Consider the following 25345-nt stretch of genomic DNA (forward strand, 5'->3'; position numbering starts at 1 on the left):
ATATCTTATTTCAGCTCAAGTAGGTAAAGAAGTAAGCGGGCGTATATGAGGTACCAAAAAATGTGTGTGAATATTCACCTCATCCTCATGAAATGTATAGAAAAATTATGTATGTCAATGAACATGTATGAAATATATTTTATTAGTTGTTCTGCTGTTGAGACTGGAGTGAGGGAGGGACCAATTCATTGAGTATTTCTCAACTTCCAGAGTAAAGATTTATTAAGCCCCCGTGTCAAAAATTAAAAAGATTTATTAAGTCCTATGATGCATGAACACGGACGATGTTCGTGAATTTTAAAATCTTATAAGACATAGAAGTATATATACATATAAAATATAAAGTATTTTTTAAATAAATCGTAATGATATTTTAATATTTTATTGATATCAAAATATAAATTAAATCTTTAATTATTTTTAATATCTTATTTTAATTATATCAAGTATTTAAAATATTTTTATTTAAATAAATAATAATATATATTATATCTAAATTTATTTTAAAAATATATGTTAAGAATAAGACTTGACACGTTAACACATGATGATATTTAGGTGTGTCCAAGCGTGTTCAGAAAATTTTTTTTATTTTTTATTAAGACACTGTTTGACATAACAGACACATTTATCGGACAAATGTCGTGTTCGAAATGTGTCTGATACACGGATACAGTAATTCAGCAAAGTGTCTATCTGTATTTCATATATTAAGTCCAAACTTTATCTCTCTCTTTTCTTTTTTTTTCCATCATTTTAAAAAAAAAATTTTGTTCAAAATATCTTCTAAAACTCTAATTCACAAAGATGGCCCGTGGGACAATAAAAATTGCAATACATTGCATAACTTCCTTTTTGAATGACCCAAAGTAGTTGCAACAAAATTTTGGTGACATTTTAGGTCTTCGACCAAATTTTATTCTCAGACATTCTTAGTTATTGCTTCCGTAACATGGATAGGTCACTTTACTGGTTCAGGAAAACTCGTTTTGTGAGTAGGGATGATAATGGGTTTTTATGGTGCGGGAGAAGCTCTCCTGGTCCTATTTAGTAAAACATCTTCTGTTTCATTTTCACTCCATCTTTGTCACAATTTTACAGGTTTTCATTTATTTTTTTAGCAAGAGTGACAGATATCCGTAGATATTTATGGATAATTAGAGATTATTTAAGTTTTAAATTTTTGTTAAGAATAATTAACACAACTATAATAAAATTTTATATAATTCGACCAAATATATCAAATCAAAATAAATTTAACATAATAACACTCATAAAATTTTCAACATATAAATTAAAATAAAATAAATTAGTTAGTTACTTATATAATTTGAGTTTAATTTTGATGCACTGACATTGTAAAATATTTTATACAGTTGTGCAATTACAACTGTTCTCTTAGATGACCATTCACACGATTAATGTAAAAGATAATTATTTTTGCTAATATGACATTATGTGATTTGATGCACTTATAAAACGATTTTACACGTTAGTGCATCAAACCGTGACCGGACCAAATCGGACCGGTCGAACCGGTCAAACCATGAACTAGCAATAATTAACGGTCCGGCTAATAATGTGAAACCGTTAATAAAAAACCGCTAACAAACTGTTGAACCGGCCGAAAACCAGTCGGTCAGACCGGAACCGAAACCGACGGTTTGGATGAAACTGTGTCATTTTGGTTCCCGCACGGATGACCTCCCTTCCCTTTGCCTTCAGTCTTCATTCCAAACACCTAACCTAATAGCTTCTCCCCAAATCAAAAGAGGAAGTTGAAACAGGAAACCCTAGCTTCCTCCACCGCCGCAAGGACTGCCGCCGTCCGTCGCGCCCAGGCACTACCATCGTCGTCTGGTCGTCCGTGCTTCTTCCTCCTTCAAGAATCGCAGCTTCTTCTTCCTCGAGCTCGGTGCGTTAGTCCCTGGTATTCATCTGCTCCGTCGCGCTCCAGCCGCCGTCCATCGCGCGCTCAGGCACCATCGTCTTCGTCTAGTCGCCACAGGTTCTTCCAACCCACCACCGTTTTCTGAGTCGTGTTCGTTGCCTGGCCTCTGTCTCCGTCACGATTCTGCCCATCTTCTCAGACTTCTCAGAAGAAAAACCCTTCTCCATTCCAATTTCCTTCCTTCGAGTTCAGAGAGAAGAAGCTTAACAAAGAAAAAAAACCCTAGGCTTCGAAGGTCAGTTCATTGCTAACTTCTTCTGCGTTTTTTATTTATGCCATGTTCAATGATTATTTGATTATTGATTATTTAAATGTTTCGTGCTTTAATTTTTTATTGAATGATTATTTGATTGCTAATGAGCTCTAGTTCTGTTGTGTTGCTATTTTTGTGTTATATTTGGAAGACATTTTAAATTTTGTTAGACTATATTTATTTATTATTTTATTATTAAACGGTTTTTTTGATTAGACCACAATTAAAACGGTTAGACCAATAAATTAATAAATCAATAATTAAAATGGTTCAATGACCGGTCTAGTTTTCAGAACCTTGGGTGTGTTCAAATGTATGAATTTGAGTTTAAAATTTTAATTTTTAGACCACAAAGTGTTGTTTTTCTACTAAGAGTGTTAATTTTTTTAGGTTAAAATTGTTAATTTTTTTTTTGGTGACTAAATAGAAAAAAAAAAGAAAAAAAAAACAGACAAAACCAAATTAATTGGCTAGGGTCATATCTAAATCTATTAGATGTTGAAGCTCACTCCATGGTTGGCTCCAATTCGAGTGAATGTCCTCGACAGAAGCAGCTGCTTTAGCCATACAATCTGCAACACTATTTGCAGTCCTCTGAATTAAAAGAATAGAGACTCTCCAATTCCAATTCATAACCTCCTGTATATGCTTTGCCAAATCCCATTCCGGAATATCCTTACCAAGCATTCTTTGGTTTACCAAGAAAAGAGCTTCTAAACAGTCTGTTTCACAAATAACCTCACGAAATCCACTCTCCCAAGCAAGAAGTAAGCCTCTCCAAATTGCATACAATTCAGCAAAAAGAACACTGCACACTTCGACTTTCCCAGTGCAACCTTTCAACCAACATCCATCAGGATTACGAATGATACAACCAAAACCAGCATAGCCAGAAGGAGGAAACCAACTAGCATCACAATTCAATTTAACAGAATAAACTGGAGGTGGAACCCAATGCAAACAAAGTGAAGGAGGAGACAGAGATTGATGCATAGCAAAAATAGTGTGAAACTCCCTTACTGAACTACGAATCAAACTCACCACTTTACTAGCACTCCATGAATCATCTATATTAAATAAGTCATGATTCCTGCTTCTCCAAATCCACCATATGGTCGAAAAGAAAAGAAAATTATTTTCACTCCTTGCACCTCTATAGAGCCAATCATGTAAATTCGAGTTATCTGAATACAGGCCTAAAAGGTTCCAAACCTCCTTGGCACTAGGGCACTCCCGAAGACAATGAAGAATTGATTCAGAACCATTCTGACATCGATGACAGGTGCTAGATAAAGCTAAACCACGACCCAAACGAAACTCTGCCGTAGGAATAGCATTATGAAGACTGAGCCAAATCAAGAACTTGTACTTCTCAGGAATATGCAGTTGCCATACCCACAACCAATTATCATGCTCATTCCAGTCAAACTTTCTTTTGGCTAGCCAACTGTACCCACTCCTAGCTGAGTAAAGTCTAGAAGATGCCACACCCCACGACCAACCCGAACTCTCTCCAGCATTCAAATCCGGATTATAAGCATTCAAACGCTGTTTGACATCTTCTGGAATGATAGAGAAAATATCATGGAGATTCCATTGACCATCTTTCCAAACGTCTCTAATAGTTAAATCAGAGTCAGATATATGTACAAAAGGGACATCTTGAGCAATTGGACCCTCAATACTCCAATTGTCAAACCAAAAAGATTGATCAAGTGACCCAACGCACCAAGAGAAGGCATCCTTAAGAGCACCAAAAGCCTTTGAGATACTCTTCCAAACATGAGAAGCATTGAAAGGGACAGGGCCATCTAAAACTCCCTCATTCCTCATATACTTCGCCCTCAATAGAGCAACCCAAGGCTTGTCCTGACAATGAAAAAGTTGCCACACCAATTTACCAAGTAAAGATATATTAACACACGCAGGATCTCTAACACCCAGGCCACCAAATTTTTTTGGAGTGATCACGGTCCTCCAATTAACAAGAGAAAGACCTTTACCATCAACTTGACCCTTCCAAAGGAACTGTCTCATCATAGAAGATAATTTATCACAAACCCAATTTGGAAAAAAAGATACCTGCATATGATAGACAGGAATGGATGCTGCAACAGAATTGATCAGGCAAAGTCTCCCTGCTTTATTTAGAAGCCTTCCTTTCCAATTAGCTAATCTTCCCCTCACCTTTTCAATCACCGAATGAAAAGAAGCCCTACTGGTACGGGAATGATTAAGGTTAACTCCAAGATATCTTCCTAAGTCCAAAGCAAAACGTATTGAAGAAACACTAGTAAAAATATCTCTTCTACGAGCAGTCACATTTTTAGAACAAAAAGTTTTAGACTTTTCAAGATTCACTTTCATGCCAGATGCCTTGCAAAAAATGTTAAGAGAATGCATGACCATTTGGACCTGACTCTTTGTAGCCTGACAGAAGAGTAAGAGATCATCTGCAAACATCAAATGAGAAAATTTTGGGCCACCCCTAGTGACAGAAACTGGTTTCCACACACCCTCGACCACCTTATGAGATATATAGCAAGCAAGTCTTTCCATACAAAGCACAAATAAGTAAGGAGACATTGAATCGCCCTGTCTAAGCCCCCTTCTAGGAGCAAAACTATCCAATCTATTCCCATTCCACATAATAGAAAGAGATGATGCACGGACACAAGTCATAATCAAATTAACAGTGATGATAGGAAAACCAAAAGCAATGAGAGTACTCTCCAAAAACCTCCAATCCACCCTATCATAAGCTTTTTCAAGATCAATTTTAAAAGCAAGAGTACCTTTCTTGGATTTTGTGTGCTTCATAAAATTCAGAATTTCTTGGGCCACAATAATATTATCAGGAGCACCACGACCCGGAATAAAACCTCCTTGTGAAGGACTAACAATATCTGGAAGAAAAGGCCGAAGTCGGTTAGTCAATACTTTTGTGATAATTTTATAAACAACATTACACAAGCTAATAGGCCTGAAATCCTTCATAAAGGTAGGGTTATCAATTTTAGGAATAAGCACAATCAGAGTTTCCATGATGCTAGGATTTAAGAACTCTCCCAAAAAAGCGCTCCGAACAATATTCCAAATCTCAGTGCCTACTATCTCCCAATATTCTTTAAAAAAATAAGCTTGAAAGCCATCTGGACCAGGAGCCTTAAAAGGGCTCATACTAAATACTGCTGACTTGACTTCCGCAAAAGAGACAGGGTCAATTAACCTAGCACAAGCCTCAGTACTTAGTGTGGGCATCGGAACATCCCCTAAACAATCAACCTCAACCTCTTCCGTTGTACCAAAGAGATTCTTGTAAAAAGAGAGAGCTTCTTCCTGGAGAATATCTGGATCAGTAGACCAAGACCCATCTCTAACATATAATCCATGTACTCTATTATGGTTTCTACGTACCAAAGTCTGAAGATGAAAGAATTTAGTGTTTCTATCCCCATACTTGACCCACTGCTCTCTAGATTTCTGGTACCAAAAAAGTTCCTCTTGCAACAAAAGCCTATTGTAATCTTCCCTCAGTTCAGCTTCTTTAATTCTCAGAGATAACACATCGGTAACCTCCAAACGCCGTTGAATCTGATCAATCTGATATTCCAGCTTATTTTTTCGCATAAAAATATTTCCAAAAATCTTTGAGTTGAAGTCCAAAGAAGCCTGTTGAACCATCTTAAGCCTTTCGGTAACGCCTCCAAACTCTTGATTCCAAGCCTTACTAATAACATGTTTATAAGAAGGATGTGTTGCCCACGCAGCTTGAAACCTAAAAGGACGTGAACCTTTCACTCTGGGGCTACCATGACAACGAACTAAAATAGGACAATGATTAGAATGAAGCCTGCTAAGAATTTCAGAATAACCCTCAGGAAACATTGTCATCCACGCCTCATTAACTATAGCTCTATCCAATCTTTTAGCCAAGTCCCTGCCAGCCTGAACTGCTCTATACCAAGTATATCTCCTACCAGTCACTTTAAGATCAAAGAGCTCACAGTCATCCAGAGTAGTAGCTAATAGACTAGCTCTGTGAGAAGAAAAATAAGCACCTGTACTCTCATCTGGTGCCACAATCTCATTAAAATCACCAACGGCCATCCATGGTCTATTATGGTCTGAATTAATAGAACGCAAATGATCCCAAATCGTACATCTTAATGAGACAATGCAGTGTAGCTATAATGTTTACCTAGCACCTTAATCACTATAGCATCCTTATAAGGTTCTGCCAAGCAATTCTTAGCTTCTTGGGTAAACGTGTTAAAATTGTTAATTTTGAGTTAATAATAATTAGGTGCACTTTTGGAAAATTATTTGATACTCGTGGGAATATCAGGGTCTACACAACATTGGAATCTTCATTCCCGGGCATACTATGCAAGATTTCTGTGAAAGTTAATCCACCTATCACCAAACATTTGCCCATCACTTATCTTTTCCAAATTTCTTCAAAACACATCTCTCCCATCACTGCTGCTACCCCCTTTGCCTCTGCCTCTCTCGTATGTATCGTCAACCGTAGGTAATAATATTAAATCTGTCATGAAATGGTAACCAATGAAATGGAGATAGTTCAATGTTAATCATAAATGCTGTTTATTATGTTTGGTTTTTCGGATATGCAAATTATGATTTTAGTTTACAGAGATTTAATTTAATTAATCTTTGACTTTGAAAATTTGACAGTAACAAATGCTGGGACTCTCATATGGAGAAATACTTCTGTTGATTGGAGTCACTGCTGCTGTAATTGGTTGGTTCATGCTGCTGGTCTTATTTTCTCTTTACTGTATGATGATTTTGATTGTAGGAATTTGAAAATTGTTTCTCTGACAAATTGATGTGTAATAGGCCCAAAAGATTTGCCAATCATAGCCAGAACAGCTGGGAGGCTAGCTGGTCGCGCTGTTGGATATGTACAATTGGCTCGCGGCCAATTTGACAGCGTTATGCAGCAAACCCAAGCTCGCCAGGTACTCCTCATGAGGTTACCAAACTCTCTGAGTGAAAACTCGTAAACTCTTATGGGCATATACGTTTAGGTCCGATATCAAGTTTACAATTTTACAAGTAAAACTCTGACACATTTGCTAGTTGAGTTTTATAATTCATGTTTACCTAAACTCTACAAGTTTAGATGTATGGAGTTTGGTCACATCGACTCCCCTTTCTCCAACCTAGAGCTATAACTAGCATTTACTAGATTTGTTAGGTCACATATGCGCTACATTTGGTTTCTCACAATAATCTGGAGAAAGTTAAACCAGTGGAGGAGGTAATTTCAGAACCAGAATAATAATAAAAAAGAGGGAAAATAAAAAGAAAGAAAGAAAGAAAGAAAAATCTGTCCCTTAAGTGTAGATGGGGATCGTGATTTCATGCTTGATATTTACTTTGAATTTCTTAATAATACAAGAGTAGTGCAAAAGTTAGGCACATATTTACATTGTATTGAAGAATTTGAGTAATCATCCCACAGCTTGGTAATGGCATTCAATGAGCAAAAACTAAATTCTATTGTATTCACCTGTTTTGTCGTTAGGTTCACAAGGAACTGCAGGACACAATGGCACAGCTCGATGCTATTCGTCATGAAATTAGAAGTATATCACTCATAAATCCCGGCCCTATGACCCGCAGGCTTGTGGATAATCCTGACCAGACATCTATTCCAAATGGTATAGTTTTTTTTGAATTTTTCTGTTTTGGATTGTAGTTTAGTATTCTAAAATTGTACTGATTTGCTAAAATTCTGCGCAATCTTGTTATCTTCTGTCGTCGATGATTAGGCACCAAAAAAGCCGAAGACGTTGGAGAGAATAAGTCCATACCCCCTGCTACCACTAACTCAACACCCACTGTTATCAAGGTTATATTGAACACAAATAGAACTTGAAATAAATTATATGCCGCTTCAGGAAAATGTGCTTACATGGTATCTAATATTTTCCAGGATTCACCTTTGTTGGCCTCATCAAATTCATGCAACATGCAAAGTCAAGCAACGACATATGCCCGATTGGCAGAGTCTGCTATCATCAAGAACAGTTTAGCTGCAAGTAGTACTGAACCCCAGAAGATTAAACCTGAACTGCAGCATACTGTCTTGCCAATTTCCGCTGAAAGCGCTGGACTCTTACCAAATCGTAGCGGTAACTTTTAGTTGTTGCTAGATTTTGTTAGTTTGTTTCTATGGTTAGCTAAAATATTTATAGTTTGTGCATAATGTATTGGGGGTTGTCTGATGAATATCTCATCCTATCCATGTTAGATCACGTACATATATGCGTATGTGTTCAGGCACTGGAGTGGATACTTTCAAGAGTATACAATCAGTGGTGAAAATACACGCTTGACATGGTCAAGTGGATTTTCTAATTGATAAAATCTTGACGGTTTATCCGTAAAGTCGTACATTTGGTTGGAGCCTAAACTGATGAACTTGTAAGAGTTTACAAGTTAACTTGAGAGTTTAATAACTTTGTGTGGACCATTTGGGGATGCATTGAATGCCTTTTAGTTCATTGTCTCATTGTTTGTTATTTGTCAATGATTTGAGTGGCTAATGATTGCTCTTTACCCCAATTAATTTTTTTTCGTTCATTTTTCTTTAATTATTATTATCAAGGTGGACTTTCATGTGTAGTTTTGTTATAGAATGATATCTGAAACAAACTTTTTGGTTGTATTGGCAGCTGATGTGAAAGGATCCGACATAGTTCTAGAAGCAATCGTGGAGGCAGAAGTAGCTCACAATGCCAAGGAATTCTTTTCACAACCCCAAAATCAAACATGATTGATATCATATGGTAATGTTACATTTCACCTTTCTAATATATTCAACAATAATTGTTTGTATCTTCAACAATAGTTTTGTTCTTTGTAGCATTTGTAATTGATTTACTTGTAAATAAAAAATCGTATGTAATCCAGTAGATTTCATATACCAACATGAGGTAGATCAGGTTGATCGAGTGACACGCTAGTGTTTCTTTTTTTGGGTTTTGTTTTTCTCCCGGTGGCTTCAATTAGGAATGGAAAAAATTTGTGTTAGCAGAGATAGTTGGTCTCAAGTAGGATTAGTCGGCTTCCTGACATTTGGTTTGCATTATTATTTTAAATTTTTTCATCATTTTGTGAAGGGAAAAAAAAAAGGTTGAAATCGATGGTGTTGATTCTTTGCATTCTTATTGTAGTTGTCCCTTCGATTATTTCTTAATGCACAACCACCAATGGAGTAGACAACGAGTAAGATGAACAAGAATATAACATTGATTATAGTTTACTATCTTCCAATCTTTCTTAAGATCTTCTATTAATCCAACCTTACAAGATTCACAATTGTAGCATAGAATATTTGGATCATTACTCCAAGCATCACAGTCAGAATTGCTCTAAGTTGTATTAGTTGCCTTGATCCAAACATTAGAACCTACATTCATCCAATGACTTACAACATGACTAAAAAATGACAATCCGGTGTACAAGTATCCTGCGTTAACGTAGGATACGGGAAATGACTGCATTCAAAAGGTATAATGTATGTAGTCTAACCTGGTAATTATATTGGTAGTTGTTTTTACGGTTTGAATTCGTGACTTTAAGGTCACACGGAGATAACTTAATTGTTGTTCCAGTTCCAGGTTTTCCTTTAACTTACAACATGACAAAAAAAAAGTTTCAAAATTAGTTAAATAGAGTTAATATTCAAAATGGCCCATGAAATTTAAAGATAGACTCAATTTGACCCCTAAAATTTTAATTGACTCAATTTGAACCCCCCAAATTTGAATAAGTGACTCACGTTAGCCTTTCTGTTAATCTCCGTTAACGGCACGCTTATCTAGAACGTTAAGTGACACGCAGAGTTGATAGGTGGCCTTATTAAACGTTAATGACATAGGAAAAAATTTTTTAGACTCAATTTAGCTCCCCTTTTAATGAATATAAAACCCTAGCAAGTGTCAAATTCCCAAATTGATAACGTTGTTTGGGTGTTGGAGAAGATGATGAGGAGTACCAGCCAATGTTCTGGAAGCTGCAACAGATCTCATTCACATGGAAGTTTGGATAGGAATCCAAATCGAGCTAGATCTGGAAAGGTTCCACACTGGTGCGGTTGTGGAATGCGTCCCGTTCTTCGTTGGTCTGGAACAGAAGTAAATCCAGAAAGACCATTTTTTGGATGTCCAAATTATAATGTGAGTTCTGAATTGCTTCCTTCTTGAATGTACATCTTTTTGTAATACATGTATAATTTATTGTGGTTCTTGTTGTGATAGACCTCTGGAAATAGATGGTGTGGACTTTTTGTGTCGACAAATGTCGTGGAAGAAGACATGACTGGCAGACGTGAAAATGAAAATAGCATTGAGTATTGGAAGATGAACGTGGGTTGGAAGATTAGTGCAATAGAAGCTGAAATTAGGATTTTAAAAGTATGGAATAGTATTTTGAGTTTTTTTTATTGTTTTGTTTGTAGTTATAGCCATTGGCTATGCCTTGGGTGTAGGAAAGTGATGAATAAAATTGAATTAATGTCACTACAATTATGTTTTTTTCAATACAAATCTGTTTTGTAAATTGTAAGTTTTGACTAAACCTACAAATTCAGTAAGGATATTACAAATAGGTATAATTATGTAAATTAAAAGTTGTGACTAAACCTGTAAAAATAAAATGGTAAGAATAAACAAAAGATTGATTACAAATCTGCAAATATTAATAATAAACTAATTTGTAATTTATCTACTAAATATCTAAATTGTAAAATAAGTTATAATAATAAACCTTGAATCTGATATCATAGGTCAACCATGGTCATGCCAATGACCATTGTCATCATTATAGTCACAAAACAAAAGGGCTATTTAAAAGGTTTCAAAACAAAGCCCTATACAAGACATAATAAAAGGCATAAACAACCATTGATGTAAATTTTAGTTACAAAACAGCCACAAAATAACCTCAAAACACACACTTTGGATTGCATTTATCAATTCATCCACAAAAGACATAATTTAAAGTCTATTTCTTCCTTGGTGCTTTGAAGCCCGGAGTGGGGACAAAATTCATAAATTCAGTAAACTTTGACGCTGTCCTAGAATTAGCTCCTTGCATTGGTTGCTCTTCTTTTATGCGACAGCTTATCCTGTAGCTTTTATTTCTTTTGAATTTTATTTGCCTCCCCTCTTAAATGGTAAAGTCCCTCACAGCTTCCATAAATTCTTGTTTAGTGTTAAATTTTATTCCAATTTGGAGTGAGTTTGGGTTTGGGTTTGGGTTTGATGTTGGTGGTGGTGGATTTGGTTGAGGTGGGCTTGGGTTTAGATAAGTTGTGCTTGGCTGGTGGATTAGGTTGGGCCTGAGTTGGTGATTTGGGTTGGGTCTGGGTTGGTGACTCGGGTTGGGCCTGAGCTGGTGGATCTTCTTGGTCCTGGACTAGTACTTCAGGTTGGGTCTGGACTGCTGGTTCTTCATTGGACTTTGTAGTTGAGACATCATTTGAGCTTCCTGTTGGATTTTGTATGGTGATAGGTGCATCCTTGTCTTCTTCAGGAGTAATGGGAATAAACTCTATTAACTCAGCTACTTCATTATCATGAGGTTGGGAAATTCCATGCTCAAAATATAAGTGGACTCTTCCTTGGTTCATTCTTGCAAGATAGCACATCTCTAACAATTCTTTGTCATGTGAAAGTGCTCTCAGTCCATTCTTTAAAGGTCTCCTAGGAATAAGCCACTAATATTCAACAATATCAGCATAACCGAGCTCCTTGTAGTAATCCTTTAGTGAAAATACATCCAATCTATCTTCATCTAGTCCAGTTAATTCACCCGTATTATCCGTTTCGTAAACTACACTGCCATCATTCTTTGTAACAAAGCTGCCTCCGTGATGATAGACAATAGTTATCAAATCACCCATCTACAAATATAATTCAAACAATTAACAAATTAACTTCAACATCCAAGGCCTTTCATATCATGCATCAGATGATTCTACATTAACATGCCAATCAATATTTTTTCAGAACAGAAAATATAAAAATTCCTATATAAAATTTATCCGTATAACAACAGCTACACAATTTTTTGTTGTCCATAATTAACAGCTCCGCATTATCACATTGACAAGCATAATCCATTTATTCATTCATGATTTTCTCATTTTATATTTTCAAAAAAAAAAAAACTCAGCTATTGAATCGTTTAGAAGAGTTGAAGTAAAATGCTAACAATAAAACTAAACATCTCAAATTGAAACAAGTTGAATTTGTACTCTTTATGTACTTTATAGTACATAATTCCAACACTAAGTGCGAGTACTCATAACTCTCCACTAATTGCTAGCATGTTTAGTATAAATATGTTAGAAACAAATGATTCAACTCTAATTTAGATGTCCTTTCTTCTCTGTAACAGTTAACACAGTTAACGTTAATCATAATCAGTCTTTTAAAAGAAAAAAACCCTAACAGAAAAGGATCAATAACTAAAACTATCTTCTTTCACAGTGGACTCAATCTATTTGAGTATCAAATAGAGTACAAATTAATGGCTTGTAAACTCCAATCAAGAGAAGACAGAAAACATAACATTGAACCCAAACATAGAATGCGCAGCTTTTTCTTTCTCGTGCTAGCAAACGAGAACGCGTGCGACAAGCTACACTAGCAGCGACATTGATCTTCCACAGTATGGTGCATGAGAGAGAATGAAGAAGAAGAGTTTCCCTGTTTTGAGTGGTTTGATCATTGGTGTTGTTGAATTTTAACCTCAGAATGGAAAACGCTGTCGTTTGAAAAGAGATTACCCACCAAAGAGAAAACGACTTAATAAGCCCACCTGTCAAGCCCACGTGTCACTTAATGTTCCAGGTAAGCGTGCCATTAACGAAGATTAACAAAAGGGCTAACGTGAGTCACTTATTCAAATTTGGGGTACAAATTGAGTCAATTAAAATTTCGGGGGTCAAATTGAGTCTGCATCCAAATTTCAGGGGCCATTTTGAGTATTAACTCTAGTTAAATAGCAATGTTCAACCTGTAATGACATATATCCAAGAAAAAAAATAAACTTAAATATTAGAAAAAAAGAAATCTTATATTAAAACATTTAAAAATAACATATCCAATAAAAATAGTCGTAATATATAAATTGAGTCAACAATTTAAATTTAAATTAATGTAAAACGAATTTAATCAAATACCAATATTAGAACTAAATTACTTAAATAATATTTAATTTATTCTATTCCTTAGATACGTATAGATTAGAGTCATTCTTGTAACGATAACTAACTGAAACATCATAAGTTTGGACATTTAGAATTCGTGAAAATTCAAACCATCATCTTGTTAAATAAGCTTCATTATCGGTTATTCATGCAATAAGACAATGTATAGAATTGCCACACTGAGAAACTAAACTGATCCTTATTCCCCCTCAATGGCATTGCAATGATGCAAAAGAAGGCCGGTAATTTCTGAAAAAAAATCACAATATGTTATAAAATTATTTTAATAACGAAAAACTTAAAATAAGAAAATTTAAATATATTATCAATCGTTGAAATTGCATATCCACTTCGAAGATCTCCGGACAAATGTAGAAAGCATGGAGGGGATAGAACTTGAACTTGGCGTACAAAGTTCCGTGGAAACAATTCCTCAATAAAAAATCGATCTCCTCTCAAGAAAACTAATTTTACCCATATTCTATTAGGTTGGTCATAATATGTGAGTAGATCCAATCATCCTTCGTTAAAATAGAGTTTCTTGCCTCTTCTTTGGACGCTTACATCCATGTAGTTAGAATCCGAATCAGTGAATACAACTCGATGAGGTATTTCATGGATGTGATGCATTGTAAACGATTGCGGCAAAAGACAATTGCACTGGAATATTAGACAAAAAGAATAAGTTGGAGTAAGAACAATCATTAAATTATCAAAAGAATAACATAATAAAATGAGTATATAAAAGAAATACTATACAAAATTATAAATTGTACCTTAAAAGGATCGACTTCGATGAAAAACGAAGAATACATTCTATGAAGTAGTAAAAGAAGAATAATAAATTTAAAAAAATTGAGTTGACTCTCAGATCTAAACTCATGTACCACAAAAAAAACTCTATATATATGCTTTATTTAAAAAAAATAAATATGTAAATTAGTTATTATTAAGGTAATTTTTTTTATTTACGTTAGTTATCATATATTTATTTTGTTAAAATTATATAATTTTATCATATCATATCATTATTAGAATCATTGTTTTTTTTCATAAATAGAGTAACCGGGCCAACTTCGTATCATTATCATACCATATCATTATCATTATCATTATCATTATCATTATCATTATCATTATCATAAATGGATCACCATTAAGGTAACAACTTGCCATTAATAAAATCATTGGATAATGAATAAGAATTAGAATTGTATCAATATAATTAAAATGATTAAAAATATTTTCGAGTGATAATTAGTTTAATAATGCATTAAATATTGATTTTATATAATTATAACAAAGATATTTTCTAAAATCAATATAATTATGCATTATTCATCAAATACTAATTGTAATATTGTAATATAATTATAATAAAGATATTTTTCTAAAATAAATTTATTTAGAGAAATATAAATTGGTTATTAATAACTAGTGCCATTATCATATAATTATCATATCATATTATTATTATTATTATTATTATTATTATTATTATTATTATTATTATTTTCGATTGATAATAGATAAGTAGTTTAATAATGCATTAAATATTAATTTTATATAACTATAATAAAGATATTTTTTTAAATTAGTATAATTATGCATTATTACTTAAATGATAATTATAGTATAATTATAATAAAGATATTTTTTTAAAATAAACTTAGAAGAGAAAATGAATTCATGAAGAATCGACCTTTCACTTCAATTAGCTAGAGGAAAACCCAATTTTAGTATATTAAGTAGATAGATAGATAGATAGATTAGTGAGCAATGTTCTGAAAACTGGACCGGACCGACCAGTCAAACCGGTTCAATTGAAAACCGTCGTGAAAAACGGTAGGATCCTCTTCCTAAAACCGCCATCATCAAAACCGTTGAAAAACTGCTAAACCGGCCAGTTGGATCGGACCGGAAACCGACCGGTTCTTAAGAAACGACATCGTTTCATTGTTTTTAAAAAAAGAATGAAAAAAACCCCACCCCTCCACGCGAGTCCCTCACCCGCATACACCCCCTCACGCCAAACACCCCTCCTTCTCCTTCGAAACACACACTCAAGCCCTAGGGTTCCCCAAACGGCCAAACCTAAAACCCAGCTTTGTCAACGGAACCGCCGCCGCCGTCCGTGGTTGTCGGCGTCTCCGCGGCCTCCTCCTTCCCTTGTCCCAAATCTATACGGCCAGACCTTCTCTTCTAGACTTTCTAACTCGGCACGTTGTCCTGTCTTCGTCGGTGACTTCGGTGTTCGAGGCTTCCAGCTGCTGCGCCGTTGTGTCGCCGTCGTCGTCTTGCTGTCAGTGGAAGGTTAGTCAATTTCATTTTTATTTTGAGCTGTTTCAGTGTTATGAATTTGATTTTGAATGTCTCTGATGAGTGATTTGTGATTTCTGAATCTGAAATTAATTAATTTGTGATCAGCGTTTTGAATTTAAAATTTGTGATCAGTGATTTGTTATGCTGCATTGCTGCTGTTGGTATTTAATTTTTGTTGTTGATTCTTTTTTATTTTTTGTTCTGCTTTTGGTATTTGGTAATCTTTGTTCTGCTTCTGGTATTTGGTAATCTTTTTTATTTTTGGTTCTGTTTGATGTTTTTAACTTTGATTATGATGTATTGATTTCAATTATGGATGGAAGTATTAATCAAGAAGCAGTTGCTGATAACAATGCATCTTTGAGTAATAATTTGCCTGCCAAGAAGCTCTTTGTAATTTCAGTTATGTTTTTAACTTTGTCATTGCTATTTTGTAATTTCTGCTGGTTGCAGGTTTAGAGCCAAGAAGCTCCTCAAGCAGGCAACATTGTTGAACAGGTCAATAATACACCAAAGTATTAATCTTGGGAGCTTCTTTTAACTTTTTTTCATCTGGGGTGGTGTTGTGATTGTTATTGAGGCTGCCTTTTTTATTTTTATTTATTTTTTTTTTGCAGATTGTTGTTCAAATCATAGTGGTGTTGGCATATGTTGGGGGAGAATAGAGCACTGCAAGGTTACTCATCTGCACTGTGGATTGTTCAGCAGCGGCCCCGAAAAGAGCACCGTTGTGTCCCTCATAGAGAGATTCTATGACCGTTCATCAGGTAAACTTAAAAGTTAAAATTTCTCACTTAATTTGAGTGATGGCTAGGTAAAGATGCATTCTTAGTTTAGTATGTAGTTTTACTTGCTTGTTAAAAAATCTGGAACTGAAGTTATGCATATTAGTTAAAGGCCATATGATATGGTATGGTATGTTATGTGGCACTAATTAATTGAAGAAATTGTGTGTAGGACAAGTTTTGCTAGATGGGAATGATGTTAAGAGTTTGAAGCTAAAATGGTTGAGGCAGCAAAAGGACTATTGAGCCAAGAACCGGCATTGTTTGTGACAACATTCAGAAGCTGACCAAGTTGAGATTGAAGAAGCAGCAAGAGTAGCCAAGTTTATAATTTATTTATTTTATTCTAAAACGATTTTTTCGGTTGAATTACGGTTGGACCAGTAAACTAATGAACCAGTGACTAGAGCGGTTCGATGACCGATCCGATTCTCAAAACCTTGGTGTCTGTATTTCATATATTAAGTGCAAACTTTCTCTCTCTTTTCTTTTCTTTTTTCATCATTTTTTTAAAATTTTTTTCTTTGGTTCAAAATATCTTCTAAAACTCTAATTCACAAAGATGGCCCGTGGGACAATAAAAATTGCAATACATTGCATAACTTCCTTTTTGAATGAAACCCAAAGTAGTTGCAACGAAATTTTAGTGGGCATTTTAGGTCTTCAACCAAATTTTATTCTCATAGACATTCTCAGTTATTGCTTCCGTAACATGGATAGGTCACTTTACTGGTTCAGGAAAAGTCACTTTACTGGTTCAGGAAAACTCGTTTGTGAGTAGGGATGATAATGGGTTTTTATGGCGCGGGAGAAGCTCTCCTGTTCCTGTTTAGTAAAATGTCTTCTATTTCATTTTCGGGCACGGATTCGGTGTGCCGAAATTCTTTGGCACACCAGTGCACATGATGTTTATGTTTGGCTGATCGGTGCGCCATTTGAGGTTGGCCGTCGGATCTCTCTGCTTTTTCAATCCAATGGTAGAGATTACTCTTTCTCTCTCCTCCTATAATTGGTTAGTGGTTTAGGTGTGTCAGAGGGGTTAGTTTGCAAATCTCACTTTGTAGCTGGTTATTTTTGTTACAATAAAAAATTATTTGGGTTTATGTAGAATTAGTTTATCATGTTTTAAGAACTAAATTAATGGTTGTTAGTGATTCTGTTTAACGCTAAATCAGACATGATAGAGGAGGGCTGGGAGGGAAGGAAAAGCACCGTGGACGTCGTTTGACGCATACAAGATAAGCTGCGATGGATACGTATCCGTCACTGACCCGTCAATGGAGTAATGGAGTTGCAGGAAGCTTTCTCCCGCGGAGTCACACTGCAGAGCTGCCTGCTCTCTGAAGTGCGGCCTCTGTCGCGACTCGTTGGTTCGGAGGATGAAGATCTGCATAGTGTCCTCGCCGGAGCTGGATTCGATCACCGTCGAATAACAATGAGTGATGTTTCGGATAGATGCATGGCTTTGCCGGAGACGTCCAACAAGAAAGGATCGAAGCGGCGCGGGGATGGTGGGCGAGAGGATGACGAAGGAGAGGCCGATGGTGTTACGGGTCGGGCGGGTTAGGTTAGAACACAGTTGGTTGAACTTGGGTCAATCGTGATGGGCCTCTGGACTAATTTTTTTCCTTGAGATGCACATTTTTTCTGAAACCAATGCTGGGCTCAAGTGTTGGGCTATTAAAAGTGTTGTTAAAACTAGATAAATGGTCTAGTATGGTCCTTTTCACTGCACGAGTTGGTGCGGTGTCGAAAGAGGCAAAGAAAGGAAACGGTGAAGGGGGTGAAGAGGTGCGGTCTTTGTCGCCAGACAGGGCATAATCGAGTTTCCTGCCACTTAAATCCCAACAGCAGAATGAACACACAAGAGGGTGCATCATACTTTGGTGGTGAGGGCGAAGGTGAAACTGGCACAAGGGAGGACTCGTCTGAGGAGGATGAGGTAAGACTTTGGCAACAAATTTGTTTAGTCGTCCTTTTCAATTAATGTATTGACTGTTCATCGATTCGTAGTTCATGGCTAACTGAATGTATCGTTGTAGTTGGCATGGGACGATGCATCGGACGTTGCCTTGGACGAGGGTTATGATTCACATGGCACAATTTGGTAACCATTCATTATTTTTAGTGCGCTCACAGCTCAATCCAGTGGGAACGTGGGTCTTCAAATTAGGCAAAGGTTTGGTGATGCAGCAGGTGTTTTAGTTTCTTAGAAGATCATGCGTGATGTTCTATGTTTGGACAAACAATGGGTAGCTATAGAAAACTGTTTTGGACTGTTATACTTCCAATTTGACCATATCCAGCCGCTATATGACTTTATTTTGTAACGCTCTATATTTAAATTGGAAATTATTCTAGAGCATCCATGGTGCTGTATGAATTGAAATTGCAAATTAGTGTAGAGAGCATCCATGGTGCTGTGTGAATTGGAATTGTAAAGTAATCTAAGGAACACTGATATTTTGAAAAGTTCTTAGTTACACCGGTCATAAGATTGTATCATGTACAAAAAGATTTAAGTCTAGCAGTTGCAACACATCAACAATCAGAGCACAAAAATAGTTGTTGCCAAATCAGAAAAGGCAATCCAAAATAACATGGTCAGCTAGTTCATCAACCCAGTTGGATTCATTCAAAATCAACAAATTGGACCAACAGCTCCACGTCCGGGTTGGTCCTGGAGATCTCAAAGACGGCCAGATTCTCCACAGTTACGTTGCACTTGCGCAAGAAATCAGCCCACCCTCCGCCGATGGTGCCACAATTGCGGCTTCTATTGCCCCTGTATCTGGCGTAGTCCGCCCGGACGGAAATCTCCCCCGCTCTCAGAGTGACCATGACATCATCGCTGACGTCGTCTCCAAAGTGTGGCACATTTGGCCGGGCAAACCAAAAAACGAGAAGGAGATGTACTTAAAGTTAAAGGCATGTGTAACATGAATGCAACATGCATGAAGCCAAGAAAATGAAAAGGCAACTATTGATGATGGCATTATGAACAGTTAACATGCAATTGGGTGCTTGTTTCACAAAACATTGGATATTGAAAAACAGCATACGAGGGCATTACCAACAAATTTGTGTAATTAATTTCAAGTCAACCACGGCTCCACCAGATAGCCAACCATTAACAATTAAGCAACAGCACAACACAGAAGACGTGGACCACTTACGACGGCACAGAGGCCAACAAAATAAGGACCATGAAAACAACAACACTTACTGTGGACCACCTAGGCCGCCACATTACTTTCAATAGAGGGAACAACAGGGGAACAAAACAGATAATGTGGACCCCAAATACTGCCAACGTAAAAGGTGTATATATAGTGGAGAGGGAAAGTCATTACCAGGAAGTGGACGCGCAACAACCTTTCTGTGATGTGCATAATGAAGTAAGGGTGCTCGGACTGAAATGTCTGCTCCACCTCAGCTGCAGCTGCGCTCCTGGGAACATTGATGCACCCCGTTCGACGGTGGGGCTTTTGAGGAGTGCGTGGACGGTTCGTTGGCACCTGGGGGGGTGTGAGGTCGCCAGAGTCATCACCAGACGCAGCATACGTCTTCTCCACACCCGGTGCCTGAAATATGCGAACGCTGAAGTCGTCTCTGCCCTTGTGCTTGAACAGCAGAATGTTAAAGGGTTGTAGCTTGTAGTCATGATAAAACCTTTGCCATCCTCTCCCGAGAGTGATCTCTTTCAACCCCTTGGGGCTGCATGCAATCTTGTAAGTACGGTCTGACCCGTCGGCGACCGTGATGTAGATATGGTTGCTACCCTTGGGGAGGAGACCACTGGGTAATGGTAGACGCTGCAGATATGGGCATATCAAGACACAGCGTAAGAGATAGAACAAAATGCGGAGAGGAGAGTCAGAAATAATGGAAAGAACAGAAGAGCAAGCTTTAACCTACCATCGGTTGCGACGGCTCTCCTGCCCCTTTGATAACCCTAACGACGTCACATTTCGCGTGTTCTTCGGCCATTTTCTCGTCCAGGCACCAACAGAGAAGAGTGGGATATTCTGAGTTAGGAGAACACCAACAGAGTAAACAGCGTGTGAATCGAGTATGAAAGGGTGAATCCAATCTAATTAATTAATTTAGTCAGAGTTCCACCCCTTAGGATTGTGTGCCATCACCCTTCCATGAAGTCTTCTTCTACAAGCCAAAAAGTTTCGTGCCTCATGGGTCAGATGGGAATGTTTTTTTTTTTTTGTGCTTGTGTTAAGCGAGACTTTGGATTTTAAAACAATTTTGTCCTGGATCCGTCTCCATTAAAAGGCCATAACCAATCGTTACGCACAAAAGAACTCATGGAACCATACATTGTGGGCATAACGGAGGATATGAGTACGTAGTTGTTAGTGGGCTCAGGTTATTGCGTTGGCCTGGCCCATGAAAGCGTAAATCATCCCCTGGCGTTTAGTATGTTCATTTTCACTGCACGAAAAAAAAAATCCTCACACGGCTGCGCAAGGAAGAGGAACACCAAGATAGTTATCGCATGTATAATAAGTTGTTGAACCATTTAACAGCAATATTAATTTTCTGTATGATATTAATTGTCTGTATGATACGGTAAATGAAAAAAAATCCGAATGTTTATTCCGGTGTTGTAAAACTGATTTGCAAGGACATAACGCACCCGTAAATAGTTGCCGAAAATGTTCTGGGATCATGATTTGGAAACGTTAAATGCTAACGGCGCAATACGATTCCCTAATTTTGTTTAAACCGCTCAAACGACTTGTTTTATTTGGCTGATTTATAGGCAGAGGGGCTGAGTTATCAGTAACTCCAAACAATTCACGATAAGTAGAGAACGAACCGATGAAAGTAGATATAATAATCGCTACAGACTTTTAACTAGCATTTCATAAGATCAAAAGGACGACCAAACAAACAAACCAGATAGATCATTCAGGGCTTCAGGCCTCGGCAAAAAACCAAAACAACATAAAGATATCACCCATGTGCACCAGGTCAAATACCTCCGTCACTGTGTTCAATCTGCACCGGTTGAACGCCTGCCTGGGGGGCCAAAGATTTCTCCTTGGCCTCCAAAACATCGACGACCCTTTGAGCCAGGTCACGCCATTTTGAGCTTTCTGCCATCATCTCGTTTGCTTTGTCATACATTCGGCGAACGGTCGCTTCACAATGTTGCTGCTCCCTGCGCAACAACTTCTCCTCCCGGCGGCGTGCCTTCTCCTCTTCCTCCAGTTGATCATCCTTTTTCTTCAACTTGACCATTAAGTTCACCCTCTCGGACCCGGCCTCGAAGAGTTCATCTGAGATTTTTCGAAGCCTAGCCTCCCAAATTTCCTCACTTCTGACAAGTTCGGCCTCAACGAGGTCACAATCCGCGGACTTCTCATCTGTACGGACGATGTCGATCAGAGTGGAGATCAGGTGTTCTGCGAGGTCGACAGGACTAACGGCGTGGTTGGTGACGGTCTCCTTCGACATTTTCTCGATAGTACACAGAGGAAAGAGCAGTGGATGGTGGCAGAAATAAGGAGGGGGATAAGGATAGACGAAGAGGTTAGAGAAGGAGTTACGGCAGAGAAGAACTGGGAAAGAAGCGATAGGAGGGATAGGGTTTGTCATTAAAGGGCACGTATGCATATATAGTGTAAAGTGGGAAGCTGCTTCGAATACCTTTTTTTTTTTGTAGAAAATGTGTAATTAGTGTACTTCGTTTATTTTTGGGAAAATAAACGATTTATATTTAAAGTACTTCGATGGAAGAAAAAAAATAGGAAGAGATAATAATTTAGTTACATAATAGCTTAAATTAACATTTCGCGTTAATATAGTTTTAAGTTTGCTTTTCAATTTCAATGGTCAGCTTTAATGATTACGTCTAGGATCTCTTCGATTCACGTGCCAAAACCACAGACGGAGCATCGGTTACAGTGGGCGTAAATGAATATGTATGTGGCACGGTACCCGACTTATCTAGTAAGGCGTTTTGCAGTATATAATCTCCCTCCCCAGCGTTCCCTCATCGCGTCTGGTCTTCCATCCTAACAACGCAAGATAATTCCCTATTTATGTATCAACCCCTCAGATGAATTGTTTTATATTGGATGATTTTCATCCCCCGTTTTTTGATTGGGACTGTGAACTATCTGATACCGTCACATTTAATTCATAAAAAACCGCCCACAAAACTGGTAAGTCAATGGGGAGTCGCCGAAAAGTGTGTTTTGCGTATGTTTAGGTAATATTTATTTCAATTTAAATCAATTCAAATTATTACTAACAAGCAAGGAGATGAGAAGATATTGATTGTTAACCGCATGTGGATTAAACGAATTTATACTAGCTACGAAGCATAGAATATTAAGCTTCCGAATCAACGGCACTCAAAATGAAAATAACTCAGAAATTTTGTTCTTTTCGTGTGATACTCACTGGCGAGGAAGAATAAACCGATTAACAATTGAGTATAAACAGATTTTTAATATCGAACAGATGAAAGTAGATATAATAATTGCTACAGAGTTTTAGTTAGCTTTTCATAAGATCAAAAGGAGGACCAAACAAACAAACCAGATAGATCATTCAGGGCTTCAGGCCTTGACAAAAAACCAAAACAACATAAAGATATCACCCATGTTATGTGCACCAGGTCAAATATCTGAGTCACTGTCTTCAATCTGCACCGGTTGAACGCCTGCCTGGCGGGACAAAGATTTCTCCTTCGCCTTCAAAACATCGACGACCTTTTGTGCCAGGTCACGCCACTTTGAACTTTCCGCCATCATTTCGTTTTCTTTGTCATACATTCGGCGAACGGTCGCTTCACAATGTTGCTGTTCCCTGCGCAACAACTTCTCCTCCCGGCGCCGTGCCTTCTCCTCTTCTTCCAGTTGATCCTCCTTTCTGCAACTTGACCATTAAGTTCAACCTCGCGGACCTGGCCTTGTAGAGGTGATCTGAGATTTTTTCAAGCCTTGCCTCCCAAATTTCATCCCTCCTGAAAAGTTCGGCCTCAACGAAGTCACATTCCAGGGACTTCTTATCTGTACGGACGATGTCAATCAGCTTGGACATGGGCTGTTCTGTGAGGTAGACGGGACTAGCGGCGTGGTCGGTGACGGTCTCCTTAGATATTTTCTCAGAGGTACACAGCGGAGAGAGCAGTGGATGGTGGCAGAAATAAGGAGGGGGATAAGGATAGAGAGAGAGAGGTGAGAGAAGGAGTTACAGCAGAGAAGAACTGGGAAAGAAGCATTAGGGGGGGATAGGATTTGTCATTAACGGGCACGTATACATATATAGTGTAAATTGGGAATCTGCTTCGAATACCTTCTTTTTTTTTTATAGAAAATGAGTAATACTTCATTTTTTTATTTTTGGGAAAATAAACGATTTATATTTAAGGAAACAAAAGAGATAACAAATTTAATGTAGTTTTAAATTTAAATTTAAAGTTATTTTTCAGCGTTCAGGTTTTAAAATTACGTTTACGATGTCTTCGATTCCTGTGCCAAACCCAAAAATGAAGCATCGGTTACAGTGGGCGTAAATGAAGGCGTACGTGGCACGGTACCTGACTTATCTGGTGAGCCGTTTTGCAGTATATAAGTTCACTACCCAGTTTTCCTTCATCGCGTCTGGTGATCCATACTAACGACGGTCCTCCTGTAACCTTCCCCTTCCACCACCTATTCAATAAACTTAAATCAAATAGGCTGAGATTTGGTGCAACCTCCGAGAAAGGCAGAATGGGAAAGAAGGCCGGATATGGGAGAATGAAAGGGAAAGGGAAAGGGGTGCCACCACGCATCTGTCCGCTGACTCTTCTGCCTCGTGAAATATGGAAGAGAATTGCAGCAAGGGTTGCGTCGGCCTCAATCCAGGATCTGTTTAACATGCAGGCGACCTGCAAGGTGTTTTTGGACGCAGCCCGCTCATCTGCGGTGTACAAGGTGGCCTCCATGGCGGAGCTACCCGTCGTGTTCGGTTATGCCTTGGAGGACCGTCCTGAAGATGGGTTCCTTTATAGAAGCGCCCGTGCAGGAAATCCGGCCGCTATATTCCGTGTAGGGATTAGAGAATTCTGCTGGATGGGCCGACACGTCGCTGGGGTCGGCACCCTGCTTGAGGCCACTGATGCGGGCGACGTCCAAGCCCGCTACATGTGTGCGATGCTGCTACTGACGCCAGGGGTTGGGGACGAGGCGGACGCTGGCAGGGCGGTTGAAATGTATGCCAACGTACTGGCTGCTGGAAAAATCGAATTGTGCAGAGACTTCTTCGAGCAGTTGTTCGCAAATCCGCTGATTGGGGTGCACCCGTCGTATCCAGGGAAGCCTGTCGTCTGCCGGTCAAGCGTTTGCCCGACCCACGGGACCATGGGAGCCGCCAATGATTCATCGAGTGTGTCGTGCGTCCACTGCCTTGCCGAGTTTGAGGTGTTGCATTTCTTTAGTCTGTTTACTTTTAGATGAAGTTTCGTTGTAACCAAAGTTGAATGTATTTCATTGTTAATGATTCAGGTGTTTGAGTTGGGTGGCCTTGTAAATCCCCGCTTTCGTGGATCAGATAAGTGACATATTCGAACCGATGCATATCACCGTGTTTAAACATTTAAACGGTCACACGCATAACCTTCGATAGAAGCACTATTTCATAACTTCATTAGCTAATAGGACAAGCGGAATATAAAAAAAAAAAACAAACACACCAGAACAGTTCAATATTAGCGTTGGGCCTAAACAGTACAATACTAGTCCTAAACATACATTGCCGGGGAGGGGAGGGGT

General features: G+C 37.9%; 2 protein-coding genes and 1 long non-coding RNA gene across 5 annotated transcripts; all 3 read left to right on the forward strand.

Annotated features, from left to right (window-relative positions):
- Positions 1-6559: 6559 nt before the first annotated feature.
- Positions 6560-10799, forward strand: LOC107614426 (uncharacterized). 3 transcript variants are annotated; one of them, XR_002352971.2, is made up of 9 exons: positions 6577-6738; positions 6903-6969; positions 7068-7189; positions 7759-7894; positions 8006-8085; positions 8170-8368; positions 8912-9025; positions 10223-10417; positions 10499-10799. XR_002352971.2 is itself a non-coding variant. In XM_021109865.2 (8 exons), exons 2-7 carry the CDS (start codon positions 6909-6911, stop codon positions 9010-9012), a joined length of 699 nt encoding a protein of 232 aa, XP_020965524.1. In that variant the 5' UTR covers positions 6577-6738; positions 6903-6908; the 3' UTR covers positions 9013-9025; positions 10499-10517. The 3 variants fall into 3 exon arrangements, 2 of the variants coding, with proteins under 2 accessions (XP_016172124.1, XP_020965524.1); XM_021109865.2 differs by lacking the exon at positions 10223-10417 and having other exon boundaries at positions 10499-10517; XM_016316638.3 differs by lacking the exons at positions 10223-10417; positions 10499-10799 and having other exon boundaries at positions 6560-6738; positions 8912-9378.
- Positions 10800-15467: 4668 nt separating this feature from the next.
- Positions 15468-17046, forward strand: LOC107624661 (uncharacterized). Its single transcript, XR_001616933.3, has 4 exons — positions 15468-15768; positions 16231-16275; positions 16395-16544; positions 16735-17046. It is a non-coding gene; the product is annotated as an uncharacterized LOC107624661 (long non-coding RNA).
- A 7258-nt stretch (positions 17047-24304) lies between these two features.
- Positions 24305-25132, forward strand: LOC148549873 (uncharacterized). The gene is made up of 2 exons (XM_088495825.1): positions 24305-24994; positions 25079-25132. Exons 1-2 carry the CDS (start codon positions 24305-24307, stop codon positions 25130-25132), a joined length of 744 nt encoding a protein of 247 aa, XP_088351951.1.
- Positions 25133-25345: the final 213 nt, after the last annotated feature.

This window comes from Arachis ipaensis, chromosome B8, assembly GCF_059453495.1.
Source record: "Arachis ipaensis isolate K30076 ecotype BB chromosome B8, ASM5945349v1, whole genome shotgun sequence".
Lineage (NCBI taxonomy): Eukaryota > Viridiplantae > Streptophyta > Magnoliopsida > Fabales > Fabaceae > Arachis > Arachis ipaensis.